At 41.0% G+C, this 25,382-nt stretch overlaps 1 protein-coding gene across 2 annotated transcripts in view; it reads right to left on the bottom strand.

The window, feature by feature from the left end:
• SYT2 (synaptotagmin 2) overlaps positions 1-25,382 on the bottom strand; it is a 1,145,572-nt gene that overhangs the window by 52,226 nt on the left and 1,067,964 nt on the right. For both annotated transcript variants that reach the window (XM_044076513.1, XM_044076514.1), the window contains one exon: positions 14,887-15,054. In XM_044076513.1, coding sequence (XP_043932448.1) covers positions 14,887-15,054 — 168 coding nt within the window. The remainder of the gene's footprint in view (positions 1-14,886; positions 15,055-25,382) is intronic.

Below are 25,382 nucleotides of genomic sequence, written 5' to 3' on the forward strand. Positions count from 1 at the left end.
GTTTGAAATCAAAATGCTTGAGAGACAGAAAAACACAGTAGTTGACTAGAAGAGTAAGGAATACCTTGACTTGAACTGGGGTCTGGTGTTGGGTGATGGAGATGAACAGAAATAAGATCAGTAACAATGAAATTAGTGAATAAATGGGAGACTATAAAGCATCAATCACACTTGTCACATATGGCTTTGCAAGAAAAAACATAATCTTGAGAGTTCTGAACATACTTTGCTGAAGTAAATGCAAAATTAAAAGGTACAATGGAAGCAGTTCAGTGAAAAATAAAATTTGAAATTATGGAAGGTGAATAAGAGATAGCAGCCTACCTAGCAGCCTTAATACTTTAATGTTTTTACTAGAATAGTGTATAATTAAGTTTTATTTAAATAAAGCCAGTCCACTTTTTCTTAGGGCTAGAAGTTAACATTTTCTGAAAGCATACAAGCTGTTTTTCACATCTGAGAGTGGAATACAGATAAGAAAAGAACAGACAGCAGTCAGTGTACATGGGAACACAGGCTGTAACATGTACTTTAGCATGGGTAACAGTGGTGCAGCGGTAGAGTTGTCACCTCACAGCAAGAGGTTCTCTGATGTGATTCCTGGCTGGGGATGCCTTCTGTACAGAGTCTTCATGTCCTCCCTGCATTCATGTGGGTTTCCTCCGGGTGCTCCAGTTTCCTCCCACATTACAAAGGCCTGCATCTGGAGCATTTCTCCCTGGGCCTCTGCTGAAAATTGGCTTCATTCCAAGTCAGACTTTCCCCGGTAAACAAATGTTGCCATTTTCATTCATTCCTCAACAAATGGGTTTGAATTTGACCTTCAGATCTGACTAAGCCACTTTCTTTAGATTCTGGGATCTAATGTTAAAGCTCCTCCTTTACCCATAATGCACCTGATTATTGAATTAACTCAGATCTTGTTTGCTGTTCTTCAAGATCCATTGGTATTATGACTGCTGGAGCTCTAGTAGGGTGTTCATGAGTGAACAAATAATATTGTTCAATATATTTATATATTTTTTTCTTGTTGCATCTAAATATATATCTTTAAACTCCTTTACTTCTTTATATATTAAAACATTCCTACTGTAAGATACTCCAGGCTGTCCGTTGCTGGTAATTTTCCTTTCTTTACCTCAGCCTGAGGTATTCCTTTTCTACCACAGTTAGTAGTAACTCTTTTCTGTCCCTTTTTTCTTATCTACCAAAAAAGGGGTTTTCTTTTGAGAACCTTGAGTAAATTCTGGATCCTCTTTTGTCTGGGGAACCTCTTAGGTGACTTTTTTGTACAGCAACTTTTGAATCTCTAGAGCTGCTTGTTCTCACTGATTGGGTGGAACATCAGGGAGACTTTTTCCTCTTCTGTGGAAGAACTTAGGAAAAGGGAATGAATTATCCCCTGGATATAATCATTTGCACCTAAGAATCGTTTGTGATGGGTATCCACAACAAAAGTGCTGATTTTAGCATTGCAGGCCCTTCAGAGTTCTCTTACACTAGGAACTATTGCTGTTCAGATGGACAACATGTCAGTAGTTTGGTACATTAACAAACAAGGGGGAACCATATCGTACCCTCTATGCCATGAAGCAATGAGAGTTTGGCAATGGGCTATCTCCTCCAACTGGTTTCTAGTAGTGATACACATGCTGGGAAATCCAATATATTAGCAGACAACTAAAATAACAAAACAGGTGTCCAATGAAGAGCCAACTGACACTAATTCAAACTTCTGTCAAAAGAAAAGCGCTTCATTAAATGTTTATTTAAGTTCTTGGTTGGCACTTCATTGGACACCTAGTTTGTTATTTTAGTAGTTTGATTTTTTATTGTTGTTCATCCATATTAGCAAACAAGCTCAGCAGGACCATCCTGACTCCTCATGAGTGGTCTCTCAATCAATCAGTTGGAAAGATGATCTTCCACAAATGGGATCAACTGTGCTGTGATTTGTTCACCTCTCCCCTCAACAATAAATGCAGCAGGCTCTTTGCCTAATACCCCCCCAGGGACAGTCACTAAGAGATGCTCTAGTCTAATCCATACCTGGCCCTCTGGCCTCCTTTATGCTTATCCTCCTTTGCCCCAATACCCAAATATCTTCAGAAAGCCAGTCACTTGAAGAGCAAAGTAATCCTCATTGCCTCCTTCTGACCTCAGCAAGTGTGGTTTACCTTCCCATGGTCTCACCTAGTATGTCCTCCATGGACACTGACCCCAGTCCAGATCTCCTGTTTCATCCACCAGGGATGACTCATCTAGACATTGCAGGCCTCAAGCTGACTGCATGGTTTCTCCAATTCCAATGATGGCTACACATTCCAGGCTTTCCTCACCAGTTTGTTGTATCATTTCTTTGTCCTACATATCTTCAAACAAAAAGATTTATAAAAGCAAATGAAAAAGATTGTCTTTGTGGGTGTATCAAAGAGACTTAGATCCATTTACTGCTCTAATCCCAACTATTTTAGATTTCCTTGCCTCTAATTCTCATACTTGGGCAAGTTTCTCTACCATTAAAGTACAATTAGCAGCCATCTCCAACTACCACATTTGAGGTAAGACTTATCTTTTAGCTTCAACTAAGCTGTGCAAGACCTTCCTAAAAGGTACATTCTTACTTAGTCCTCCAATTCGAGATCCCACTTCACCTTGGGATATGACTTTGGTATTACAATTTTTAGTACAGCCTCCATTTGAGCCCTCAGCTAAAGTAGACTTTAAGTTTGTATCTTGGACAACTGTTATTCTGGTGGCAATTACTTCAGCTAGATGAGATTCAGACCTCCAAGCACTCTCTTAGGAACCACTGTATCTAATTTTTCACAAGGATAGGGTTACTCAGCGCACTAATCCTTTCTACCTAAAGTGACCAATGAATCAAACATTAATCAAGTCATTAACCTTCCAGTTTTATTTTTTTTATTTCCAAATTTTGAGAATAAAGGAGAATATATTATTAATCTCCTAAATATACATAGCCATCTTGTTTTTTACCTACATACAAACAAATAGTTTAGAAAAACAAATCAGTTGTTTGTTTCCTTTTCTAACACCAGGAAGGGACAACCCGTTTCAAATATTACTATAGCTAAATGGATATCAGATTATATTTCTTATGGTTATTCATTTATAGGCTTAACTTTACCAAAACAACAGAAGGCATATTCAACCAAGTCAAATACTATACTAGCTACTTTTTGGGCTAGAGCTTCCACTGATGACATTTGTACAGCTACCACTTGGACTAATGCCCATACCTTTGTTTCTCATTACAAATTGGATATAATTTCTAGGAATAGATCATTATTTGTTTCTGCTGTGCTCCAGAATATCCCTCCATGAGGGCCACCCAAGGTAATTGTAGCTTGGGACTCTGTCCCATTCATTGAGAAATGAATGAAAATGACAACATCAGATATACAAGTTCTGTACTCACCATAATGTTCCATCTGTGATGTCCATTTTCATTCTTCCGCAACTCCCCACCCATCTTCCCCTTCCCAAGTCTTTGGGAGTGACCTAATAGAATTTTTATTAGGAACCATTGTTCCTGTTTGAGCTTCTGACCTTTCAGGTATCACTTTTCTGTCTTATCTATTTTCAGAAAAAAAAATACTGAGATATTGTATAATAGCAGCAAACTCAATCTGAGGTAATTCAGTTTTCAGGGGCGCAATGGGTAAGGGAGGAGCTTGAGAGTTGGATTCTAGAATCTAAAGAAAGTGGCCAGGTCATATCTGAGGGTCAGTTCTGAACCCGTTCATTGAGGAAGACTGAAAATAGACAACAGAGATGGAACATTACGGTGAGTACATAATTTTTATTTTTAGATTAGGTAATGTCTGTGGGTGCAACTGTCAGTTTGGGGCAGTTGTTCCTACCTGGAGGGTTAAACTTCATTTTTTTGAAGATGTACATAGTGTTGTGTGTTTGTTACAAGTTAATAGGGGATGTTTTGAAAATATACTTTTCTTGTTTGAGGGTTTTCATTAAAACAAAAGGTATTGAAAATGCAACAGGTTCAAATGGAGATGAAAAGAAACAACTGTATAAAAGATCAGCCTTCCAAACATTAGTGTGCATGTGTACCACAAATGTTGGAAATAAATATTAAAAAAAACTGTCATGTATAATAGGTGGGAACAATAGCTTTTTATTATGATGTCTACACTATCCATAACATCTTGGAATGTAATGGCTTTACATGTATGGACAAAAAGGAAAGAGTACTGAATTATATTAAAAATACAGAGTGCAAATAGCAATGCTGCAGGAGACACATTTGCAAAAAATGAGCATGTCAATTTGACAAAGAAAGGATTTCAGGATGGTTAATCAGTTGAACATCATGACACAGGAAAAGGGGAGTAATTATACTAATTACTAGAAGGGGGCTGGAATTTACTGGAGAAACCTGGCAAAGGAACCAAGGTACTAGAAGCAAATAACTATAGAGGGAAAGTAATAGAGTGGGATGAGGCCAAGAAGATGTTTGGATTGCAGGCTACAGACAGCCTTCCCTACCAGGGATTAATATCAGAATATAAGCAAAGACAAAGGAATATGGGAATCTTAAGTGAAAGGCCTGCAGTAGTATGTCTTTAGTGAAATCTATGACAGAAGCTGCTGTTTAAAACTGGATAATTATTACGGCATACAAAATATTGCATGATAGCTATAAGAATCAATTAGATGATGTTAGAAAAGATTAGGAAGAGAGACTGGAAAAGCAATTTACAAGAGAACAATGGGAGGACATCTGTATAGCTCCCAAGTATGCAACAAAATCCAGAAGATTTAGGATATTTGCTTGGAAGTGTTTGCATAGGTGTTTCTATACCCCAAGCAGACTTCAAAGAATTTTTCCTCAGATAAATAGCAAATGTTGGAGGTATGATGGGGAAGAAAGAGATAACTGAGAATAGTGTAGTGAGTTGGCAAGTTAAAAAAAATCCTTACAAACTACTTTGTCAGAAATATTGGGTGAGCAAATGGCTGTAACTAAGGACATGAGTTTTTGAGCTCGGACATAGGATCTGGATTGACCAGACATAGTAAGGCCTTATTAAGATTATTTCTGTTGGCTGCCAAAAAAGCAGTTACTAGAAAATAAAACTCAAAGGCTAAACCAACTGTATTCGAATTGTTGAATATTTTAAAAGAGATAAAGAACTGGAAGATGGATCTTTAGAGAAGGGAAGGAACAAATTACATAAAAATAAATGGAAATTGTGGAAAGAATACATGCATAATAATGTTCAGGAGAAGTAGTGAGGTTTAAGGGAGGCAGGAATTCAGAAATTGTTTTGTAATGTTGGACTGATAGCAGCAAAGAAAGAAAAGATATGTGATGTATAATGTGTGTAAATGGAAAATAATAATATGCTTTTTTTCTGTTAGTGTATGCGTGCCTGTGTCTTAAGTGATAATTTAGTGAAGGCGTTTTAAAAATGTTGTTCTGGAAGGTGTTCTGGTTGTGGGATATTTTGAAATATTTTCGTGATCTCTTAATATTGCTCAGTATAGTAAGAATCACCTCACTCTAGAACTTTACCTTATAAGGAAAGTAACTACAATACATATGTATGTAGGCTGATAAATTATGCTAATAAAACTCAAATGTTAAAGTGTATCGGTCATGTCTGCAAGTGCCTCTGCTTTATAATTAATTTTATATCCTGTTGTGCTCATGATGATAAAGCTTTTAATGATTCTGTCATAGCTTTAAGCAATTAAACTGGCTTGAACAACACAACTACCTAACATATTTACAACTAATTACTGCACACAAACTCATTCATCATCCAGAAAAATGACCTTCACTACATAACTTATTACTGACGTACTGCCCAGCAAGGGATCTTTGCTCTAGTAAGAAATTCTTATTACTTTACAAATAAGTCACATAATGTTGCAGGAGACTCGCTCTACTCCCAGTACATTGCTAAACTCTGTAATACTATCCTCACACAAATAAAACTCTCCAACAAACTCAGTAGTTTTAAACTACTGCTTAAACAACATATTAAGCAATCTTGGTCCTACACATGCTCATCACAAGGTTGAAACTTTGTGTTCACCATACAATACTCTCCAAATACCCACCTTAAATAGAATACACAATCTCTCACTGAAGTGACACAATTATTTTTGTATATATCTTCTGCCTGTACAATCCACTAAGTTGCATGTGGGCTTTCTCTTTAGTAACTTTCACCTCTGTAAAATCTTAGAATGTATAAATTTAACTACTGTTTGTGTATAAATGTAAACAGAAATGTAACTACTCTGTGTTTAACTGGAACTTAGTGTAATGCAATGTAAGCAAATGGAGCTTTTCTGCCTGGGCCTCTGCTGAAAATGGGGATTACCCATTTGGATTTTCCCAGTAAACAAAGGCAAATAGCATTGAGCATTGATTTACATACACCTGCAAAGCATTATGGGTAATCAAAATAACTTCCCTCTATAGAGCAGCTGCTTCTGATTTACACTGACATTTTACTACTAAATTATCATGTTAATTTTCAGTGTAATGCATTCCATCTGCAAAAACTAGTTGACAACTTGTCTTTTTAGAACAGTGATAATGAACCTATGATATGCGTGTCAAAGGTGACACGCCACAACATTTTGGATGACACACCAGCACTCACCAACACCCACGTTACCAAAGAAACTGCTTTTGCATTCATTGCTTATATGAAGTGCATTGAATTATCTTGTGCAAGGAGCCAGTTCAACAACAATGCTGCAGAGGTAAGGAAATTATTAACTTCAAAGAGTATTTCAGTATACTGTCTCGATACAGTCTGCAAAGAGCAGTGTTGACATTGTTTTCTCTTCGTGGTTACACTTCTGCAAAGGGCAAATAGTCTGCCTTTCTGTGTGATGCTTTACATTTCTCTCAACTGTTCCTCTTAGTCATTCCCAAAACTTGTGACTTTTTACATTTAATAATGACAATAATTAGATTTATAGAATTTTGTTACTTCAGAAAATGTATATTAATTCACTTTCATTTTTTTCTGTCTCAGATTAATAGTACTAGTCGTTTAAAACTCTCCATGTCTCCTATTTCGAGATTTGTCCCTGATTCTGTTAATATTTATCCTTGATGTATTGAGAGCTATGCTGTTTTATTATTTATTTATTTATTTATATTTTTATTTTATTTTTATTTTTTTGGGAGGGGGACGACGACACACCGGCAGAGTCAAGTTAGGCATTTTCTGATTTTTTGACATGCCGAGCCCAAAAGGTTCGCCATCACTATTTTAGAAAGATAGAAACTACTTATAATGCAATTAACATAGAAATACAGTATTCTATACATTACTTTAGCTAGTGAGGCGTTACGGGGTCAGTCTTTCATGAAGACATGGCAGAGATTTTCAGCTCTGAGAAAAAAATATTCAGGGGTCCGTCCTTAACAAAATAAAATACAACCCCCCACAATGTTTGCATCACAAAATGGTGTAAGTTGGTATTGTATATGGTAAGGAGGTTATATCTAACTCAAAAAATGTGTTACTTACATTTGCTTCAGAACATTACCAGTATATTTTAAACTGTTTTCACTGTCTTCAGAACTTACACTTTTGCTGCTTATCTGCTTAGCATTTTCACTTTACTATTTCAATTTTTTTACAAAGAAAGCAACACACTGCACTGTATATGAGCGTTGAAAAGTGACTGTGCTTATGAGGTCATTGCTATTCTGAAACATTTACACTGGGTCCAGTGTCTTGTACCATCACAGAATTAAAATAGGGGGCAGGGCAGTACTGGGTTGAAATAAGTGGATGGCTAGGCAGTAGTGGGATGAATTAGTCATGAAGTAGGAAGTACTAGGTGAACTAAGAAGGGAGAGGGGAATTAATGGGAGGAAATACAGAGGGGCTAGACAGTACTGGGATGAATTAAAGAGGGGTAGGGCAGCACTGGGATGAATGTGGGAAGAACAGAGCAGTACTATAATGAAATAAGGAGAGAGTAGGACAGGAGGACCCAGTGCAAATCTTAACATCTTCAACTCTGTCACATCCAGCTGTAACTCCTGCCTTTTTGACAATGCCACTGTCTCCAACCCATATAACATAGCTGGTCTCACTACCCTCTTGTAGACCTTTCCTTTCACTCTTACTGGTACTCATCTGTCACAAATCACTCCTGACACTCTTCTCCACCCACTTCATCCTACCTGTACTCTCTTCGTCACCTCTCTTCCACACTCACCATTACTCTGAACTATTGATCCCAAGTATTTAAACTCATCCACCTTTGCCACCACTACTCCCTGTATCCTCACCATTCCTCTATCCTCCCTCTCATTCACACAAATATATTCTGTCTTAGTCCTGCTGACCTTCATTCCTCTTCTCTCTAGAGCATATCTCCATCTCTCCAGGGCCTCCTCCACCTTTTCTCTACTGACACTAGAGATCACAATGTCATCTGCAAACATCATAGTCCATGGGGACTCCTGTCTGATCTTGTTTGTCAACCTGTCCATCACCACTGTAAATAAGAAAGGGCTCAGAGCTGATCCTTGATGTAATCCCACCTCCACCTTAAACGCATCCATCACTCCCACCGCAGACCTCACCGCTGTCACACTACCCTCATACATATCCTGTACCACTCTTACATACTTCTCTGACACTCCCGACTTCCTCATACAATACCACAACTCCTCTCTAGGCACCCTGTCATATGCTTTCTCTAAGTCTACAAAAATACAATTCAACTCCTTCTGACCTTCTCTGTACTTCTCCATCAACACTCTCAGAGCAAACATCGCATCTGTAGTGCTCTTTCCCGGCATGAAGCCATACTGCTAATCACTAATCATCACATCCCTTCTTAACCTAGCTTCCACTACTCTTTCCCATAACTTCATGCTGTGACTGATCAATTTAATCCCTCTGTAGTTACTACAGCTCTGCACATCACCCTTATTATAAAAAATCGGTACCAAAACACTTTTTCTCCATTCCTCAGGCATGCTCTAACTTTCCAAGATTTCATTAAATAAGCTAGTTAAAAACTCCACTGCCATTTTACCTAAACACCTCCATGCTTCCACATGTATGTTATCTGGACCAACAGCCTTTCCATTCTTCATCCTCTTCATAGCTATCCTTAGTTCCTCCTTGCTAATCCACTGCACTTCATGATTCACTATCTGCACATCATCCAACCTTCTCTCCCTCTCATTCTCTTCATTCATCAGCCCCTCAAAGTACTCTTTCCATCTGCGCAACACACTCTCCTCGCTTGTGAGTATGTTTCCCTCATTATCATTTATCACCCTTATCTGCTGCACATCTTTTCTAGCTCGGACCCTCTGTCTAGCCAATCGGTACAGGTCCTTTTCTCCCTCCTTAGTGTCCAACCTTTCATACAACTCTTCATATGCCTTATCCTTAGCCTTCACCACCTCTCTCTTTGCCATGCACCTCATCTCCTTATACTCCCATCTACTTTCTTCATCTCTCTGACAATCCCACTTCTTCTTTGCCAACCTCTTTCTCTGTATACTCTCCTGTATGTCCTCATTCCACCACCATTTCTCCTTGTCATCCTTCCGCTGTCCAGATGTCATATCAAGCACCTTTCTAGCCATCTCCCTTACTAGCTCTGCTGGAGTACCCAGCTATTTAGTAACTCTTCACTGCCAACCAGTGCCTGTCTTAACACTTCCCTGAACTCCACCTCACAATTACCTTTTTCAATTTCCACCATTTGATCCTTGGTGCTGCCCTCACACTCCTTCTCATCTTGATCACCAACGTCATCTTACAAACCGCCACTGGGGATGCACAAGCCAGTGCATTTCTTTGTGCCGGTCCCAAGCCCGGATAAATGGGGAGGGTTGCGTCAGGAAGGGCATCCGGCATAAAACTTGGCCAAATCATTCATGGGGACACCAGTAAATATTTATGAAGGGCCAGAGTAATACTAGATAAATTAAGGTTGGATGAGAAGTATTGGGATGACTTAAAAAGGGATGAGGGAAGTACTGGAATGATATATGGAGCAGTTAGCTAGTATGACAGTACTGGGATGGATTAAAGAGAGGATAGTTCATAGGTTCATAGATTAGTACTAGGCTAACTGCCCTTGTGAGCCATTTTAAGCCTAGCCAATTATCTCTTGTGAGACTCAAACCCTGCACCTTGTGTTTGTAAGGCAAATACCTTAACAATTAGGCCACCCTCAGTGTAGTAATGGAATGCATTAAAGTGCAGCAGGGCAGTATGGGGATGACAAGAGGGGGACAGGGTAGTACTGGAATGAATGAATGAGTTAATAGAGCAGTACTGAGATGACTTTATTAGAGCTGGGCAATACGTGGATGAATTATAGAGAGGATAATTTAATTTAACAATGGATTAAATTATGGAGGTGGTAGACTATACTGGGATTAATTAAATTGTGGTGGGACAATACTTGCATGATTTAAAGAGGGGTGGGGCAGTACTTGCATGAATTAAGGAGGGATAGGGCAGTATTTAGATTAATTAAACAGGGAGTAGGGCAGTAATGGCATGAATTAAGAAGGATGTGAGACAATGCTGGTATGACTAAAGATGGTGTGGGAACTCACTGTCTGGAATTAAGGAGGGTGAGTGGCAGTACTAGTATGAATTAAGGAGGGTGTATGACAATACCAGTATGAATTAAGGAGGGATGTGGGACAAAACTAGTATGACTTAAGGAAGGTGTGGGCCGGTAGTAGTATGACTTAAGGAGGGTGTGGAACAGTACTGCAAGGAATGAAGGAGGTTGTGTGACAGTACTAATATGAATTAAGGAGGAATGTGGGATAATACTAGTATGAATTAAAGAGGACATGGGACAGTACTATATGACTTAAGGAGGGTGTGGAACAATACTAGAATGAATTGAGAAGGGTGTGAGACAATACTAGTATGACTTAGGGAGAGCGTGGGACAGTTGTGATATGAATTAAAGAGGAAATGGGACAGTACTGTAATGAATTCAGGAGGGTGTGGATTAGTACTACTATGAATTAAGGAGGGTGTGTGACAGTATTGGTATGGATTAAGGACGTTGTGACACTGTAAGAGTATTACTTAAGAAGGGTGTAGTATGAATTAAGGAGGGGTGTGGGACAGTACTAGTATAACTTAAGGAGAAAGTAAGGAGGGTATGTGACAGTATGGATATGACTTAAGGAGGTATGGGATAGTACTGGTATGAATTAAGGAGGGTGTGAAACAGTACTAGTATGACTTACAGAGGGTGTGGGACAAAACTGTGATGACTTAAGACAGGTAAGGAATACTACTAGTATGACTTATGGAGGGTGTAGGACAGTACTGTGATGAAATAAAGGTCAAATAGGCTGCACTGGCAAGAATTAAGAATAGGGAAAGGCAGTAGTGGGATGAATGTGATGAGACTAGCATTGAAAGTGGTAGTTCTGTGTACAGGTGAGTGTTGAGACCTTATAGGTTCATATGTGTATACTAGGCTAAAGACCACTTGAGCCCTTAGAAGCCTAGCCGTGAAACCCAAATGTGACCCACAAGTTTGATTTATATTTGATTTACAGGGAGTGATTTACTGACTGCCTGTGTCCATCAGAGATATAAGTGCCTGACCAGGGGTGAATTTCTGATTACCCATCCACTGGTTCAAGTTGCGCTTAGATAGGGATAGGGAGGTGCAGTGCTGCACATGGATGGGAGCCTGTTCCAGAGAACTGGAATTCTCTGAGAAACATACTTGTAGCTCCAAAATGTTCCATTTATGTTGCAAATAAAACTTAGTTCTTTTATCTAGTAATTCTGATGTTGTTTGATTTGTGCATGCGCAAAAGATTCATCAAAACAGGGTTCAGGGGTGCCCTGCGCACCAAGCAAGGATCGACTGTCAGAACTCTGTATGATACTGAATTAAGAAATAGGACTGTGAGGCGATACGTGTAGGACATTGGGTTTACTCCCTGTATTCTTTTGTAAGGAACCTTTATGGACATTGCACTTGCTGCATGTATCTGGTCAGATATATACTGAAGGGGGCATTCTACCCTATGATGGGGCTGATGAGGGCTATGTATAATGGCATGATGACCTCTCTGGACCTAGATGCCATGCCCTTGCTTATAAACTGAGCAACATTGAAGGATTTTTTTATTACCTTGGACACGTGTTGATCGAAGGCTAGGTTATTATCTACATGAGTTCCCAGATCCCTGACTAGTGAATCAACTTTTAAGGGCATTTTATTGATAATGTAGTTACCCAGGATGGCAGACTTCCCAAAAGATATTATAATGCATTTCTTGGTATTGAGTTTTAAGTCATGTCTTTGGCACCAACCATTTGTCTATATTAGACATTCCTGAAGAATGTCCTCATTGTGAGGGGATTCAGTGACTGCTCCCAGTTTTCAATCATCTGCAAACTTGTTTAACTAGAGGCCTTAAACATTGGCTTTGACATCCAAGAATAGATGCCGAAGAGTAGTGGTCCTAGCAGAGACCCCTGGGAGACCTCACCTGTGACTGGCCTCTTTATTGGGGTGGCCTCATCTAGTCTAACCTCATGGGTCCTATCAGTGAGTCAACTAGCTATCCAGTGTGTTTAAATGGGTTATACTTCTGGTGGGTACAGCAGCAGCCTTTATGCAGCCATTGACATGGCTGTACAGAGTTTCCAAGAAAAATTCAGCATAGGTATCATTTTCTGTGGGTTTGGAGGGGATTACATTTTGAAAGACAATCACTTAATAACAGGTAATTTGCCTTGGAATAGTTACTGTTACTGGTTTCAATGGGATTATGGACTTGATTTTGACTTCAAAGGAGACAACTTTATGATCAGACCTTACCAGGGAAGATGAGACATGGGGGGTGCAGCATTCTCCCATATTTGTGAGCATGAGGTCCAGTATATTGAAGCCTATAGAGGGTATATTCACCATTTGGTCAATGGTGTTTGTATTTACAAAGTCCAGAAATCTCTGTGGCTGTAGATTTGAGGCCACATAGGATTCCCAATCTATAGAGGGGTAATTAAAGTCTACCATGAACAGACTGTTAGATTGGATGGTAAGTGTATCCAGTGGGTCCAAGCATGCATTGTAAGCCTTTTGGGAAATAGAGGGTGACCTATAGCTGGCTAGGATATGGTACAGGATTTTGTCAAAGGTGATCTGAGCATGTTAGAACTCCAGTGTGTCATCCTGTTTGACCACCCTAGAGTTATGCTTGTTATTGATGTTTATAATTTTTTTCAATGGCTTTGCAAATAAGACTTTTCTGATTCTTAGTCTGCCTTACTACTGAGGTTTCACCTTTAGCCATTGTCTGTGCAGATACTGGTCTAAAAGTGTGGACGGCAATGAAACCTTACACTACCAGGATACTTTGCTGCTTTAAACCATGTCCTGTAACTGCACAGATGTTTATATTCTCGAGCGTGAGGAGGACTTGCAGGGTAGTTTTTTATTTAGGCTCCTGGCATTCAGCAGTAACACCTTCAGGTACTGTTGAGTTGATTTTTTCAGTAGGTTAGTCAATTTGGCATTGCCTAAAAAAGGCAATATGGGGTGGACAAAGTCTTAGCCAGTATTCAAAAGCTTAAAGGGAAAAGATGCATACAATCCTAGGCAAATCAGCATGGTCTATAGGCAATGTCCTCTCAAGCTGACACATACTGGATCCCCTTAGAATGACACCAGAAAGGTAGCCAGGTTTTGAAATCAGTCGTTTTTTGCTTATATCGTGGCTCTAGAGAGAGATGGGGTGGATGGGAATGGGGGTATGGTAGAATAGCGGAGTAAGGGTGAATGAAGCTGGTTTAGCCAGAGAACCAGCTTAACCAGCCCAGAGACTACAGAAACAATCAGAGAAAAGAAGAAAAAAGCAGCACAGTCAGTGATTAGGTTGTCTGTCTTTAAGGAAAAATAGGGAAATATAATTATTTAACACTGGAGGTTATTTATAGTTAGGTAGGATTAACAGCAGTTGAGAAAATTTACACCAGAAAAGTTGGTTGTGGAGGGGAAATAGGAAATGGTGAGTATTCAATTTACATTAGAAATAGGGGAGGACTCTAAACAATTGGGGAAGAAGCAGCAATACAGGCATAGGGATGAGCTAAGTTAACCCAGGAATGTGGGCACGCCATGTTTAGATCATACCCCAAGTAAAAATAGTACAATGTAGTATCAAGTAACTGGAAAGGACATGCACATTTCAACTGCAGGTAGTTTGTTTCCATTAAGAGGGTCCGAGATGGGAAAGTGTTTTGCAGGATCACATATTCTGAATGCAGAGAGGTAGAAAGGCTAAAATAGTGTAGTAACAAAAGAAAAAGAGACTTATTGCAAAGGGTACAATTGTAAGTGAAAGTCACTTAATATAACAGTAATATTACATAAATATATCTAATTAACACAGTGGCAATGCAGATATGTTTACAACTATAAACAGCAGGAATAGAATGCTTTGACCATCTATAACCATCTCTATAACAATGTATTACAGGTGATTGTGATAATCATTACTTAAATTACTTGTGAAACTGACAGAAGTTTTCCCTCAAAATGGTAAAATTCTGGGTATTGACTCACTTGACTGCTTTCAAAATATAATTTTGGATAAGACATACAGTTAGAAAAGTTAATCAATATGGCATGTTTTAAGCTTTGAAATTGTAGCATTTTCTAGGTATTTTTGAGAAATATTAAAATCTCAGCTGCACTACTTTTATTCTGCTTAAGTTGCTTTAGATAGCTACAATAAAACTGCATAGGACAGGAATACCTGTTGCAAAACACGTACATATCAAACTTCAACATCTTCCATTGTATGTCTGTTCTTAACTAAATGAGGCAGACTACCTTAAACGTGAAGGTCTCATTGAAGACAGGGTTGAGGGTCTTCTTGTGAACTTTGGTATCATATTTCTTCTTCTTGTCTGGAAGGAGGTAGACCTTCACATATGGATCTGACGTACCACCCATGTCCAGGGCTGGAAGCTCCGCTGCCTGGATTATGCCAACTGTTAGCTGCAGAAAAAGAGAAGAAAACAGTTAAAGTAAAACAGCAAGGAGCCACACCTCTATCCCTCTGTAAGCCTCGCATTTTTACTCTTTCCAAAAAGATACTTGGATCTGCTTGCTTTCATTTGTTCTGATAATTCATTATTATTCTTTAGAATACACTATTTGGGACAATAATTTAGGTTCCAGTGAGTTCCAGGGAATCTGAGACAAGAATTTATGCTCCAGTGAGTTTCAGGGAATCTGGGACAAGAATTTATGTTCCAGTGAGTTCCAGGGAGAAGATGCAGGAATGTGAAAGGAATGTAACTGCATGTACTACAAGTAAATACCATCACTGTCTCAGCACAAATTACCTCATCCACAGGGAAGGGAATGTAACTGCATGTCCTACAAGTAAATACCAACACTGGCTCAGCACAAATTACCTCATCCACAGGGAAAGGAATGTAACTGCATGTCCTACAAGTAAATACCAACACTGGCTCAGCACAAATTACCTCATCCACAGGGAAAGGAATGTAACTGCATGTCCTACAAGTAAATACCAACACTGCCTCAGCACAAATTACCTCATCCACAGGGAAAGGAATGTAACTGCATGTGAATGTGTCTTTCGGCTTTTCCCGGTTAGGGGTCGCCACAGCGGAACTCCGGTCCGCTAATGATTGGCAGTTGATTTTTACATACCGGCTTGCTAGGCCTGCTGCACAACCTTCAACGAAGGTACGCCCGTTCACGCATGTCTCCACACAGAAGACGCTCTAGCTGAGAATCGAACCGGAGAGCATCTTACTGTGAGGCGACAACGCTACCGCAGCACCTGCATGTACTACAAGTAAATACCAACACTGTCTCAGCACAAATTACCTCATCCACAGGGAAAGGAATGTAACTGCATGTCCTACAAGTAAATACCAACACTGTCTCAGCACAAATTACCTCATCCACAGGGAAAGGAATGTAACTGCATGTACTACAAGTAAATACCAACACTGTCTCAGCACAAATTACCTCATCCACAAGGAAAGGAATGTAACTAAGCCCACAGGAAAGGGAAGTTTCTTCTCCTTCCTTAAGTAGTTCTAGAATAAACTCCTACTCCTATCTTTCAAGTTTAAAACTGTTCTCTAGAACTACAACTAAACTTAATTTTTACTCACTTTAGTTGCCTTTGTTTCCGAGTTCACAAGAAAGTACAGTTGTGTACACTTACCATAAATGTAGATGTTCGAGTGCATTCACTGTTGCAGTCATTACATTTGGGTTATCTGCTTTGCAGTAGCCCTCAGTCGGCCTGATTAACAAAGTCTTGGGTCCTGCATCAGTTGCTGTCCCTTCTTCCATGATGTCAGGTCGTCAGGGGTATAAAACATGCAGCCGATGCCATTACATCAGTTTTTCTTGCCCCAGATGTCAGGTGCCCTCCTAATGGGAAGCAATTAAATCTATAAATACAAGCATATACTTCCAACAGAAAAACAAATACATCAAAAAGCTTTTAGAGCATAGTAAGTGAGAGTAGAGGTACAGCCAAAGAAAGAAAAGGGGGCTGGATGGAGGGTAACCAGGATTGCAACAGTGAATACACTTGAACATCTACATTTATGGTAAGTGTACACAACTGTACTATGTTCTTCGTGTTCCACTGTTACAGTCATTACATTTGGGTAGATTCCCAAAGCTAAGGTTTGGAGGAGGAATTTAAATAGAATTAGGGCCAGCTATAAGGCCCTGCAAGACTGCAGTAGCAAAACCAGCCCTGGATATAGAGAAAATTGGCAAATAATAATGTTTGGTGAAAGTATGTACAGAACTCCAGGTAGCAGCTTCTAAGGTGTCACTAGTAGGGACTCCCCTGAGAAAGGCTGTAGAGGAGGATGCAGCCCTGGTTGAATGGGGTCTGATGCCCTGTGGGATAGGTTTTCCATGGTGCTTATAGCAGAAATTAATGCAGTGGCCTATCCATTTTGAAATGGTTTGTTTTGAAATAGCTTTCACCTCTGTCCCTGCAGCAAATGCCACCAGTAGTTGTTCAGATTTCCTTTGAGGTTTAGTCCTGTCCAAGTAGAATCTAAGCTGTCTGTGCACATCTAAAGAGTGCAGTATCTGTTCCCCTTTGTTCTGTGGGTTGGGAAAAAAGGTAGGCAAATGAATGAACTGATTAAGAGCCACACTGGATACCACCTTGGGCATGAAGGAGGGATTGGTTCTGAGGGACACCCTGTCTGCATGAAAAACAATGAAAGGTTCCACAGTCATAAGGGCCTGTAATTCAGATACCCTTCTTGCAGAAGTGATTGCCAAAAGGAAAGCTGTTTTCCAGGAAAGAAATTTTAAAACTTCAGTACCAGCTGGCTCGAAGGGAGGAAGAGTGAGTTTCTCCAAGACAAAGTTAAGATCCCAGGCTGGAGTTGGAGCTCCCTGGGTGGCCTTAGATTTTTGGTCCTTCAGAGGAACTGCTTGAGCAGTGGGTGAGAGAAGAGGGGAGGCTCTGTGCTATAATGAGCTGAAATGGTTGAGCCATGAATTTTGATGGAGGAAAAAGACAAGCTCTTATGAAGCAGCTCAGTTAAGTATTGTAGAATCTGAGGTAAACTGGGCACTGCTGCGTTTATTCCTTGAGATTGGTTCCAAGCACAGAATCTTTTCATTTTGCAGCATAAGATTTTCTAGTACTAGGCCTCCTTGCCTCTAAAATGATATCCGTCACTGACTTACTGAGGGATGGTAAAGGAGAGATTAGGTAATTAGCTAGGCTGCTAGGTTCAGGGTTTGCAGCTGAGGGTGCAGAATCATGTTCTCCTGCTGAGACAACAGGGAAGGAGTCTGAGGCAGGTGCCATGGAGCCAAGCATGACACACTGCGCAAGAGTGGGTACCAGTGTTGGCGAGGCCAATTTGGTGCAATTAAAATCATTCTTGGCTTGTCCTGTTTGATCTTTAGTAGTACCTTGGAGAGCAGAGGCAGAGGAGGAAAGGCATAAACTGATAGGTTTTTCCAGCTGAAGGATAGAGCATTCACTTTCCAAGCTTGTTTGTGGGGAATCCTTGTGCAAAATTTGTCCAGTTGATGGTTCTAGGGGGGAGCCAAACAGGTCTATCTGGACTCCCTCATTTGCTTGTTAACATGTTGAAAATCCTTGGTTCCAGTTTCCATTCATGTGGGTCCATGAGGTTTCTGCTTAGTCCGTCTGCCTGTGTATTTAGTTTTCCTGGCAGGAACTGAGCTTGCAGATTCACTTGGTAGCTCAAGGCTGTGTTCCACAATGCCATGGCTAGTCTGCATAGGGGGTAAGAATGTGTACCCCCTGCTTGTTTATGTACCACATAACAGTGGTGTTGTCTGTCTTTACCATTAGTTGTCCTGGAAGAATATGGTCCTTGAAGGCTGTCAGGGCATTCTGTACAGCTAACATTTCCTTTTGATTTATGTGCAGGTGCATTTGATTTGGGTTCCATTTGCCCTGAATGCACTTCCCTGCCAGGTGAGCCCCCCATGCATAGTCTGATGCATCTGTTGTTAAGATTTGTTTGGCAGGGGATAATGTGAATGGTAGTCCCCTGTTTTGGTGGCAGGTCTCTGCCCACCAAAGGAACTCTAGGCATAGGCAAGGTATGATAGGAGTCCTTGCTTCCAGATCCTGTGAATGTTGACACAATAGGCTTTTGGGATACCATTGTAGTTTCCTCATATGCAGCCTTGTATATGGAATTAGAAGAAGCCCATGAACCCCAAGGCTTGCAGTATTTGCCTTATAGATAGCTGGGGTTTTGTGGCCACTTGTTTGAAGTAAGTTGTCAAATGTATCCATTTCTCTGGGGTGAGGAAAGCCATCTGGGAAGTTGTATGCAAGCTTGCTCCCAGGAATATAATTTGTTGACAGGGTACCAAGTGGGATTTATTTTCATTTATGGTGAACCCCAGACAAATCAGTAATCTTTGAACAAAGGCCAGATGATTGAAGAGAATGTCCTTGCTTTCTGCCTGAATTAGACAATCGTCCAGGTATGGGTATATTTGAATATTTCTTTGCCTGCAAAATGCAATGACTGGAGCTAGGCATTTTGTGAATACCCTGGGCACAGTAGATAAGCCAAAGGGCAGTGCAGAGAACTGATAGTGCATGTAGCCTGCTTTGAAGCATAGGTATCTTCTGCAAGACTCCTTGATAGGGATGTGCAGGTATGCTTCTTTTAAGTCCAGTGTTGCCAGCCATGCATCCTTGCCTAGCAGCCTAGCTGGTGAAGAGTCAGCATTTTGAATTTTGGAATCGCCAGGAAGGTGTTTATAATGGAAAGGTCCAGGATAGGACACCATGTATTGCCTTTTCTGGGTACCAGGAAAAGTCTTGAATAGAAACCTTTTCCCTTTTCCTCTTCTGGTACCAACTGAATAGCCCCCATGTTTAAGAGAGAGAGTACCTGATTTTGGGCCTCTGACCACTGATTTGTGGGTAGATCTGGCCACCCACTTGGTGTTGGTAACGTGTGGAAATGAAATATGTATCCTTGGGACACTATATTTAAATCCCATTTGTCCTAGGTAATGAGTTCCCAGTTTTTGGCCTGCAGTCCAATCTTTCCGCCTAAAGGAGCATTCAGTTGGGAAGTGCTTGGAAGTCTTAAAAGCAAGTCATTTAGGCGGTTTTCCATAGGGGGAGTCTTGCTGCTCCCAGGTTTGGGTGTGGAAACCCCCCACTGCCTAGTCTTGTGTGTTCCTTGGGACTGAAACCTGGGGTTTCTGCTGTGTCTGGGTTTGGGTAGAGAAGACCTGGAAGGGGCTGGAAAGGACCAGTTTTTAGAGGGCCAGTGCCTACTAAATCTAGGAGGCTGAACTTGTAAGAAATCTTTAACAGTTTGCATAGATTTAGCTTTATCTTCCATCTTTTTAAGAACTTCCTCAGCCTTGTTGCCAAACAGGTGGTCCTGATTTAAGGGAGCATCCAACAATGTAGCTTTAACATGATCTGGCAAAGATTGCTCCTTAAGCCAAGCATGTATTCTGAGCACAGACCCAGTAACAGCAGCCCTGCAAGAGGCCTCTAATGAATCAAATCCACATTGCAAAGTATGTTTTCCAACCTATTCAGCAGAATGCATTAAATCCTGTAATTCTTTATTTTCAGCACAGTCAGGCATTAACATCATTTTCTGTTTAAGCAATCCAATAACATGTTGTTGATATTTTAACATATGAAACTGGCAGTTTAAAGCCCTAATGGCCAACGTTGCAGAAGTGTAAACTTTCTTACCCCATCTATCCAGCGTCCTGGAGTTTCTATCAGAAGGGATAGGATTTTTAGCAGTAGAAGCCTTAATGCCCTTGGGTCCCTGTGAAATAGTCTGGATCCACAATAGGATTTTTAAAAAGGAACTTGTGAGAATCAGGAACCCTGTAATATCTGTCAGGTTTTCTGGGAGCAGGAGGCAAAGAATCAGGGGCCAAACTAGATTCCGAAAAGGCATCATCAACAATGTCTAGTACAGGAGGAATAGCTAAAGGCAGGAGTAAGAAATCCCTAAGCCTCTTTTTAGAATCAGAAAAATCCTGGCTTTCCCAGTGGAAATGCTCCCTTAGAGTATGCAAGGTTTCACCAAAAGAAAAATCCTCTGGAGGAGAAGCAGAGGGAACAGAGTCCTCTGCATCAGAATCCTCATAAGTAGATAAGGGTAAATCCAGATTATCAGAAGAATCAGAAAAATCAGAATCCTGTTCAGAAGATTCATAAACAACTTCAGCCCTAGGTCTCTTAGAAGGCGGGGGGGTTGGCTTCCCCTGATTAGAGTTAGAAGATCTTCAGCCATTCTTATCATTTGTTTTTTTAGGCATAGAGGCCTGAACATGCGGCCTGGGCATCGGTTTCTTAGGCATGGTTCGAGATTTTGGCCTAAGTGAAGAAGGAGGCATCAGTTTAATATGCAAGTCCGTAGGCCTGAATACATCCTCAGAAGCCAATGCCTGCATAGCGGCTCCGGACCCATCCAAGGTAGAGACATCCACAGGTACCACGGTTGAAGCATCTCGCAGCATACCGGACTCTGAATGGGTCTCAGTAGAGGCCTGCGAGTCAAAAGTAGCGGGTATCAGGGACTGCAAAAGTGCCTCACTGAGTACTGGCGAACTGGCGACTGGCTTAGGAGAAGCGTCGTTGGCAGCTTTGGACCTCGGCGGCCTGTCCCTGTCTTTATCTTTGCGTTTTTTCAGAATCCCGGTAGTCAGAAGGCTAACAGATGACATTTCTGGATAATTAAACCGAGAACCGAAATATTTAGAAGTGAAAATATACCGACGATGGACAGTGCACTGTTTAAATAAAGCACAAAACCAACAGCAAGGCACGTTATAGTCAGGGTCTAGGCAAGGAATACAGTATGAATGAAAATCTTTGTGAGGTATTTGTTTTCCACAAGTAATGCAATTATTAACTTTTACTGACATCGGTAAGGAGCAAGAAAAAGTTTCCCCTAGTTGAAGACTTCGGTTCTGAAACTCGAAAATGAAAATTTCAGGAGTCGGCCGACCGGCACTTGCAAACTGCTTCTGCTTCTGCTTCGGGCACCGCACAGAAAGAAAGACTGATGTAATGGCATCGGCTGCATGTTTTATACCCCTGACGACCTGACATCATGGAAGAAGGGACAACAACCGAAGTAGGACCCAAGACTTTGTTAATCAGGCCGACTGAGGGTTACTGTAAAGCAGATAATCCAAATGTAATGACTGCAACAGTGAAACACGAAGAACATCTAAGGGATTTACTGTATAGAGCCAAGTGACTAGTAGCCCAGACCTCTGCCACTATGATGTAGTAATATTACCAGGTGCAGGTCATCACTGGACTGCCTTACACTACTGCACAGAGCATCTTGGCATCGCACTTCAGTGGACATCCTGTATGGTTCCAGTTTAGACAGCATTCTGTGTAGTTCTGTGCAGCTGTCTACCTACTTAACCAAGGGTCTCGCAGGAATGTGGTTGGAATTAACTGTGGTTGTAAGATAGTTCATTATCTTAGCTTATTTGCCCACCTACACTTCACAGTGTAAAGTAAGGTTTTAGTGTGACTGTCACAATTATCTGGAGCAAAAAAAAAAAGAAAGAAAAAAACTTCTGAGCTACAAAACCTTACATCAAATGGACTAAGTTTTCATTCTGAAAAGGGTACAATAATGCTGCTGCTTATATCTTGACCATGTTCTAATTCCCTTTTTCTTTAATAGCTTTGTATTTCCCACCAGTTTCTACTTTTTTTCTCCACCTCAGCACTGTCTCTCAATAATTTCAGCCTTATCCTTCATCCATGTTACTGTTCCTAGGATCTCAAGAACCCTGTCTTTACATTCTTCAGCCTTTATAAACCAACAGCTTGTTTTAATAACATTCACAGAATGCCTAATACCTTAAATGTTTTCTCAGTTTCTGTCAATAGCTTATCTACAGTGCATAGGAAGCCTGAACTTCTCAATTATTCCCACAGTTGACAGATGATGAGTCAGGACTCACACTCACATTATCTTTATGGCTTTGGTGAGGAACATTTCACAAGTTCGAGTGTTTTCAATCCAGGCATCCATAGCTAGCAAAAGAATACCCTGAGGCCTATCTTATCTCACCTCACTGAAATGGTGGTATCAGAAGGTACTTGTTGTAGGATTTAGTAAGGGGGTCTTTCACACAATCCCAACATGACAAAGTGAGAGGGCTTGGAGCTAGATTGCAGTCAAATCCTTATCCTGCAAGATGCTATCAAGGTCCTTATGTGTTGGTAACTCACTCAGTTATCAAGAGGTTTAGCTTGAGTCATCTACTGATGAAAGGCAAGAGATACAAGAGGTGACTCCCTAGCAGCCATCTTAGAGAATGCGAACAGGGTGACCCCCACCTTCCTTTCCATGACTAAGTGCCTAGTACATGGTTGCTTTTAACCTGCTGCAGTGGAGAAGATCCTCAATTCCTCTGGCTAGTGCTCAACAATCACTCAGGAAAACTACAGTATTTTATTTATGCATCCCCTATCCCTAAATCCAGCAGAACTCACTGGCCAGAGACAGTGAGATTCCTCTGGGTTTTCCAGGACTTACAGAACCCATGACATAGCCCCAGATATTAGACATTCCTCAGTTGTTTGGTCTCTGGTGGGATATGTCCTCACAGATGTGGGGTTACACCCTTAAGGAACTCGGACAGTCCTAGTATCACAGTAATGGACTCTTTGTGAGTCTTTCCTGTGTCAGTGCTACCTCCAGTGAGCTGTTCCCCAGGTATGGGACCCCCGTCACTCAGTCCTTGCCAATCACCTACTAGGCAGTCATGCCTCCATGCATCTAGCAAGAGCAACTCCACCCATTCAGGAGCTAGGGCAAAGAATGTGTTTTTCTCTTCCTCCATATACTGTGCAGTAACTTGGAGGAGGCCTTTGTGTCTTATGCAAATAAGGGTTATGAGATCATTCCTTTTATGCTCCTCATTGACTCCTCCTCCTTCTGGGTGGCTTTCATGCTAATGAAGTCTTACACCCAGAAACATATATTAAGTTAGATTAATTAAGAACAGTAAAGACCCATAGGTCTCCATCCTATGGGATATGTGCCTTATGCTACCAACTTCCTAGCCTGGAAGCATCCAGGTTCTGCTTCTTCTGATCTCAAGAAGATTACTGCCATCCACAAGTCTTTAATGGACAGGCATGAGATTGTGTATGAGCATCCTGGGGTAGACTCCTATATCCTCTCCCTGGTCCAACATATGTCCCAGAGACCATTCCAGCTCACTGCCTGATAATAGGCCCAAGTCTTTAACTGGGGTAGGTGAGGGCACATTGAGACATTTGGCTTGTCAGACACTGGAGAAGCTGGCTAATTTTTAGACAAGGGAGGATCTGACTAAGATCCTTATCATGGCTTCTGTAATGTCATTCCATGTTGTGATCCACTGTAACTTTGCTTATGCCGATACTGTGGCTAGGACAGCAGGCTTTGGTGTGTATCTGTACAGAATGACTGGACTCCTTCAGGGATTATCTTAGGCAGGACATCCTTGACACCTCCTTCTTGGAAAAGTTCTGCTTGTAGAGGCAATCAAGGACCCAGTAAAGAATTTCCAAAAGAGAAAGCAAGTGTTGACCCTTGCACAGGGTCTGTATAATGACCTGAGCCCCTTCTACATCTTTCATCCCACCCTAGTTTTTCCACAAAGAAGAATCCCTGCAATAGAATGAGGAAAGCCTTCAAGCATCAGGCACTACTGCCTTCTTCATTTGTGCGGTCTAACGCCCTGAGAAGAGAACCCTGATCATTCCAGCAGTTGTAGTCCTGATTATCATTCTAGAATGAACTGGGAGGGGGGATTGATTATCTCAGCTTGCCCCACCATGGAGAAATAGAAATACCACATCAGACCATTGGTATTTTATATGTGGTCATGACAGACACTTCTGTGGTTGCAGGCTGTGGGATTTCCATGAACTAGGAGAAGGCCATTCTGAGCCTAGTGGTGATGCTTGCCTGTGATGGCTCTCTCTGCATTATCTCTGTGCTGCAGGCCATTTTCTGTAGAAAATTCCATATGATCTTTAAAAACACTGGGTGTCCCTTAGGTCTAAACCACATTTTTGCAGCTTTTTGCAGCTTCAGGCCCTTACTTGGAGGAAATCTTATTTGATCTTGAAAATAATTGGGTGCCCTTTGGGAATAAGCCACATTTCCTTCTGCAAGTGATATTGAAATTGTCCACAAGCCAGGCCATTCATTTCCATGTTTTTTTCTTGCACAGGATCTGGGGAATCCCTTCCTACCCCATTTATGTCCGTTGCAAGATCTGGTTTTACCAGAAGATGGTGTTTATGAATTCAAGAACAGGGAGAAGCTGTTTGTCTTCTTTGCTTCAGGAAGAGAGCAGCTTGGAATAACTAAGTAAACCATTTCTAAGGGGATTGCTAACTGTACTGTGTTCTGCTTTCAAGTGGCTAACCAGGAAGTGCAGACAGCAGATATGAAATGCCAGCCTACAGTAAGGGTGTCACAACGTCCAGTGCTCATTTCATGATTGCTGACATTGTGGCTGTCTGTGTTGCAGCCTGCCGATGGTCACTCTATAGCTTTATTAGACATTATTTCTTGCAATATCATTCCAGCAGCTGGACTTCCTTTGGCAACTCATTGCTTCATAACCTAGCATTGTCTTTCAATATTTTTCTGGCCACCCAGGATGCTTAATTTTCAGCACTTGGGATTCTTGCCATTAGCGAGCAGTCTCAGAAGGCTTACAAAGTCAGATGTAGCAGATATGTACTCAGTATTTCAGTGGATCTGAAAGGGAACCTTCTGCAGTGG

This window comes from Protopterus annectens, chromosome 7.part0 (assembly GCF_019279795.1).
Source record: "Protopterus annectens isolate FY-2018-M chromosome 7.part0, PAN1.0, whole genome shotgun sequence".
In the NCBI taxonomy this organism is placed as follows: domain Eukaryota; kingdom Metazoa; phylum Chordata; order Ceratodontiformes; family Protopteridae; genus Protopterus; species Protopterus annectens.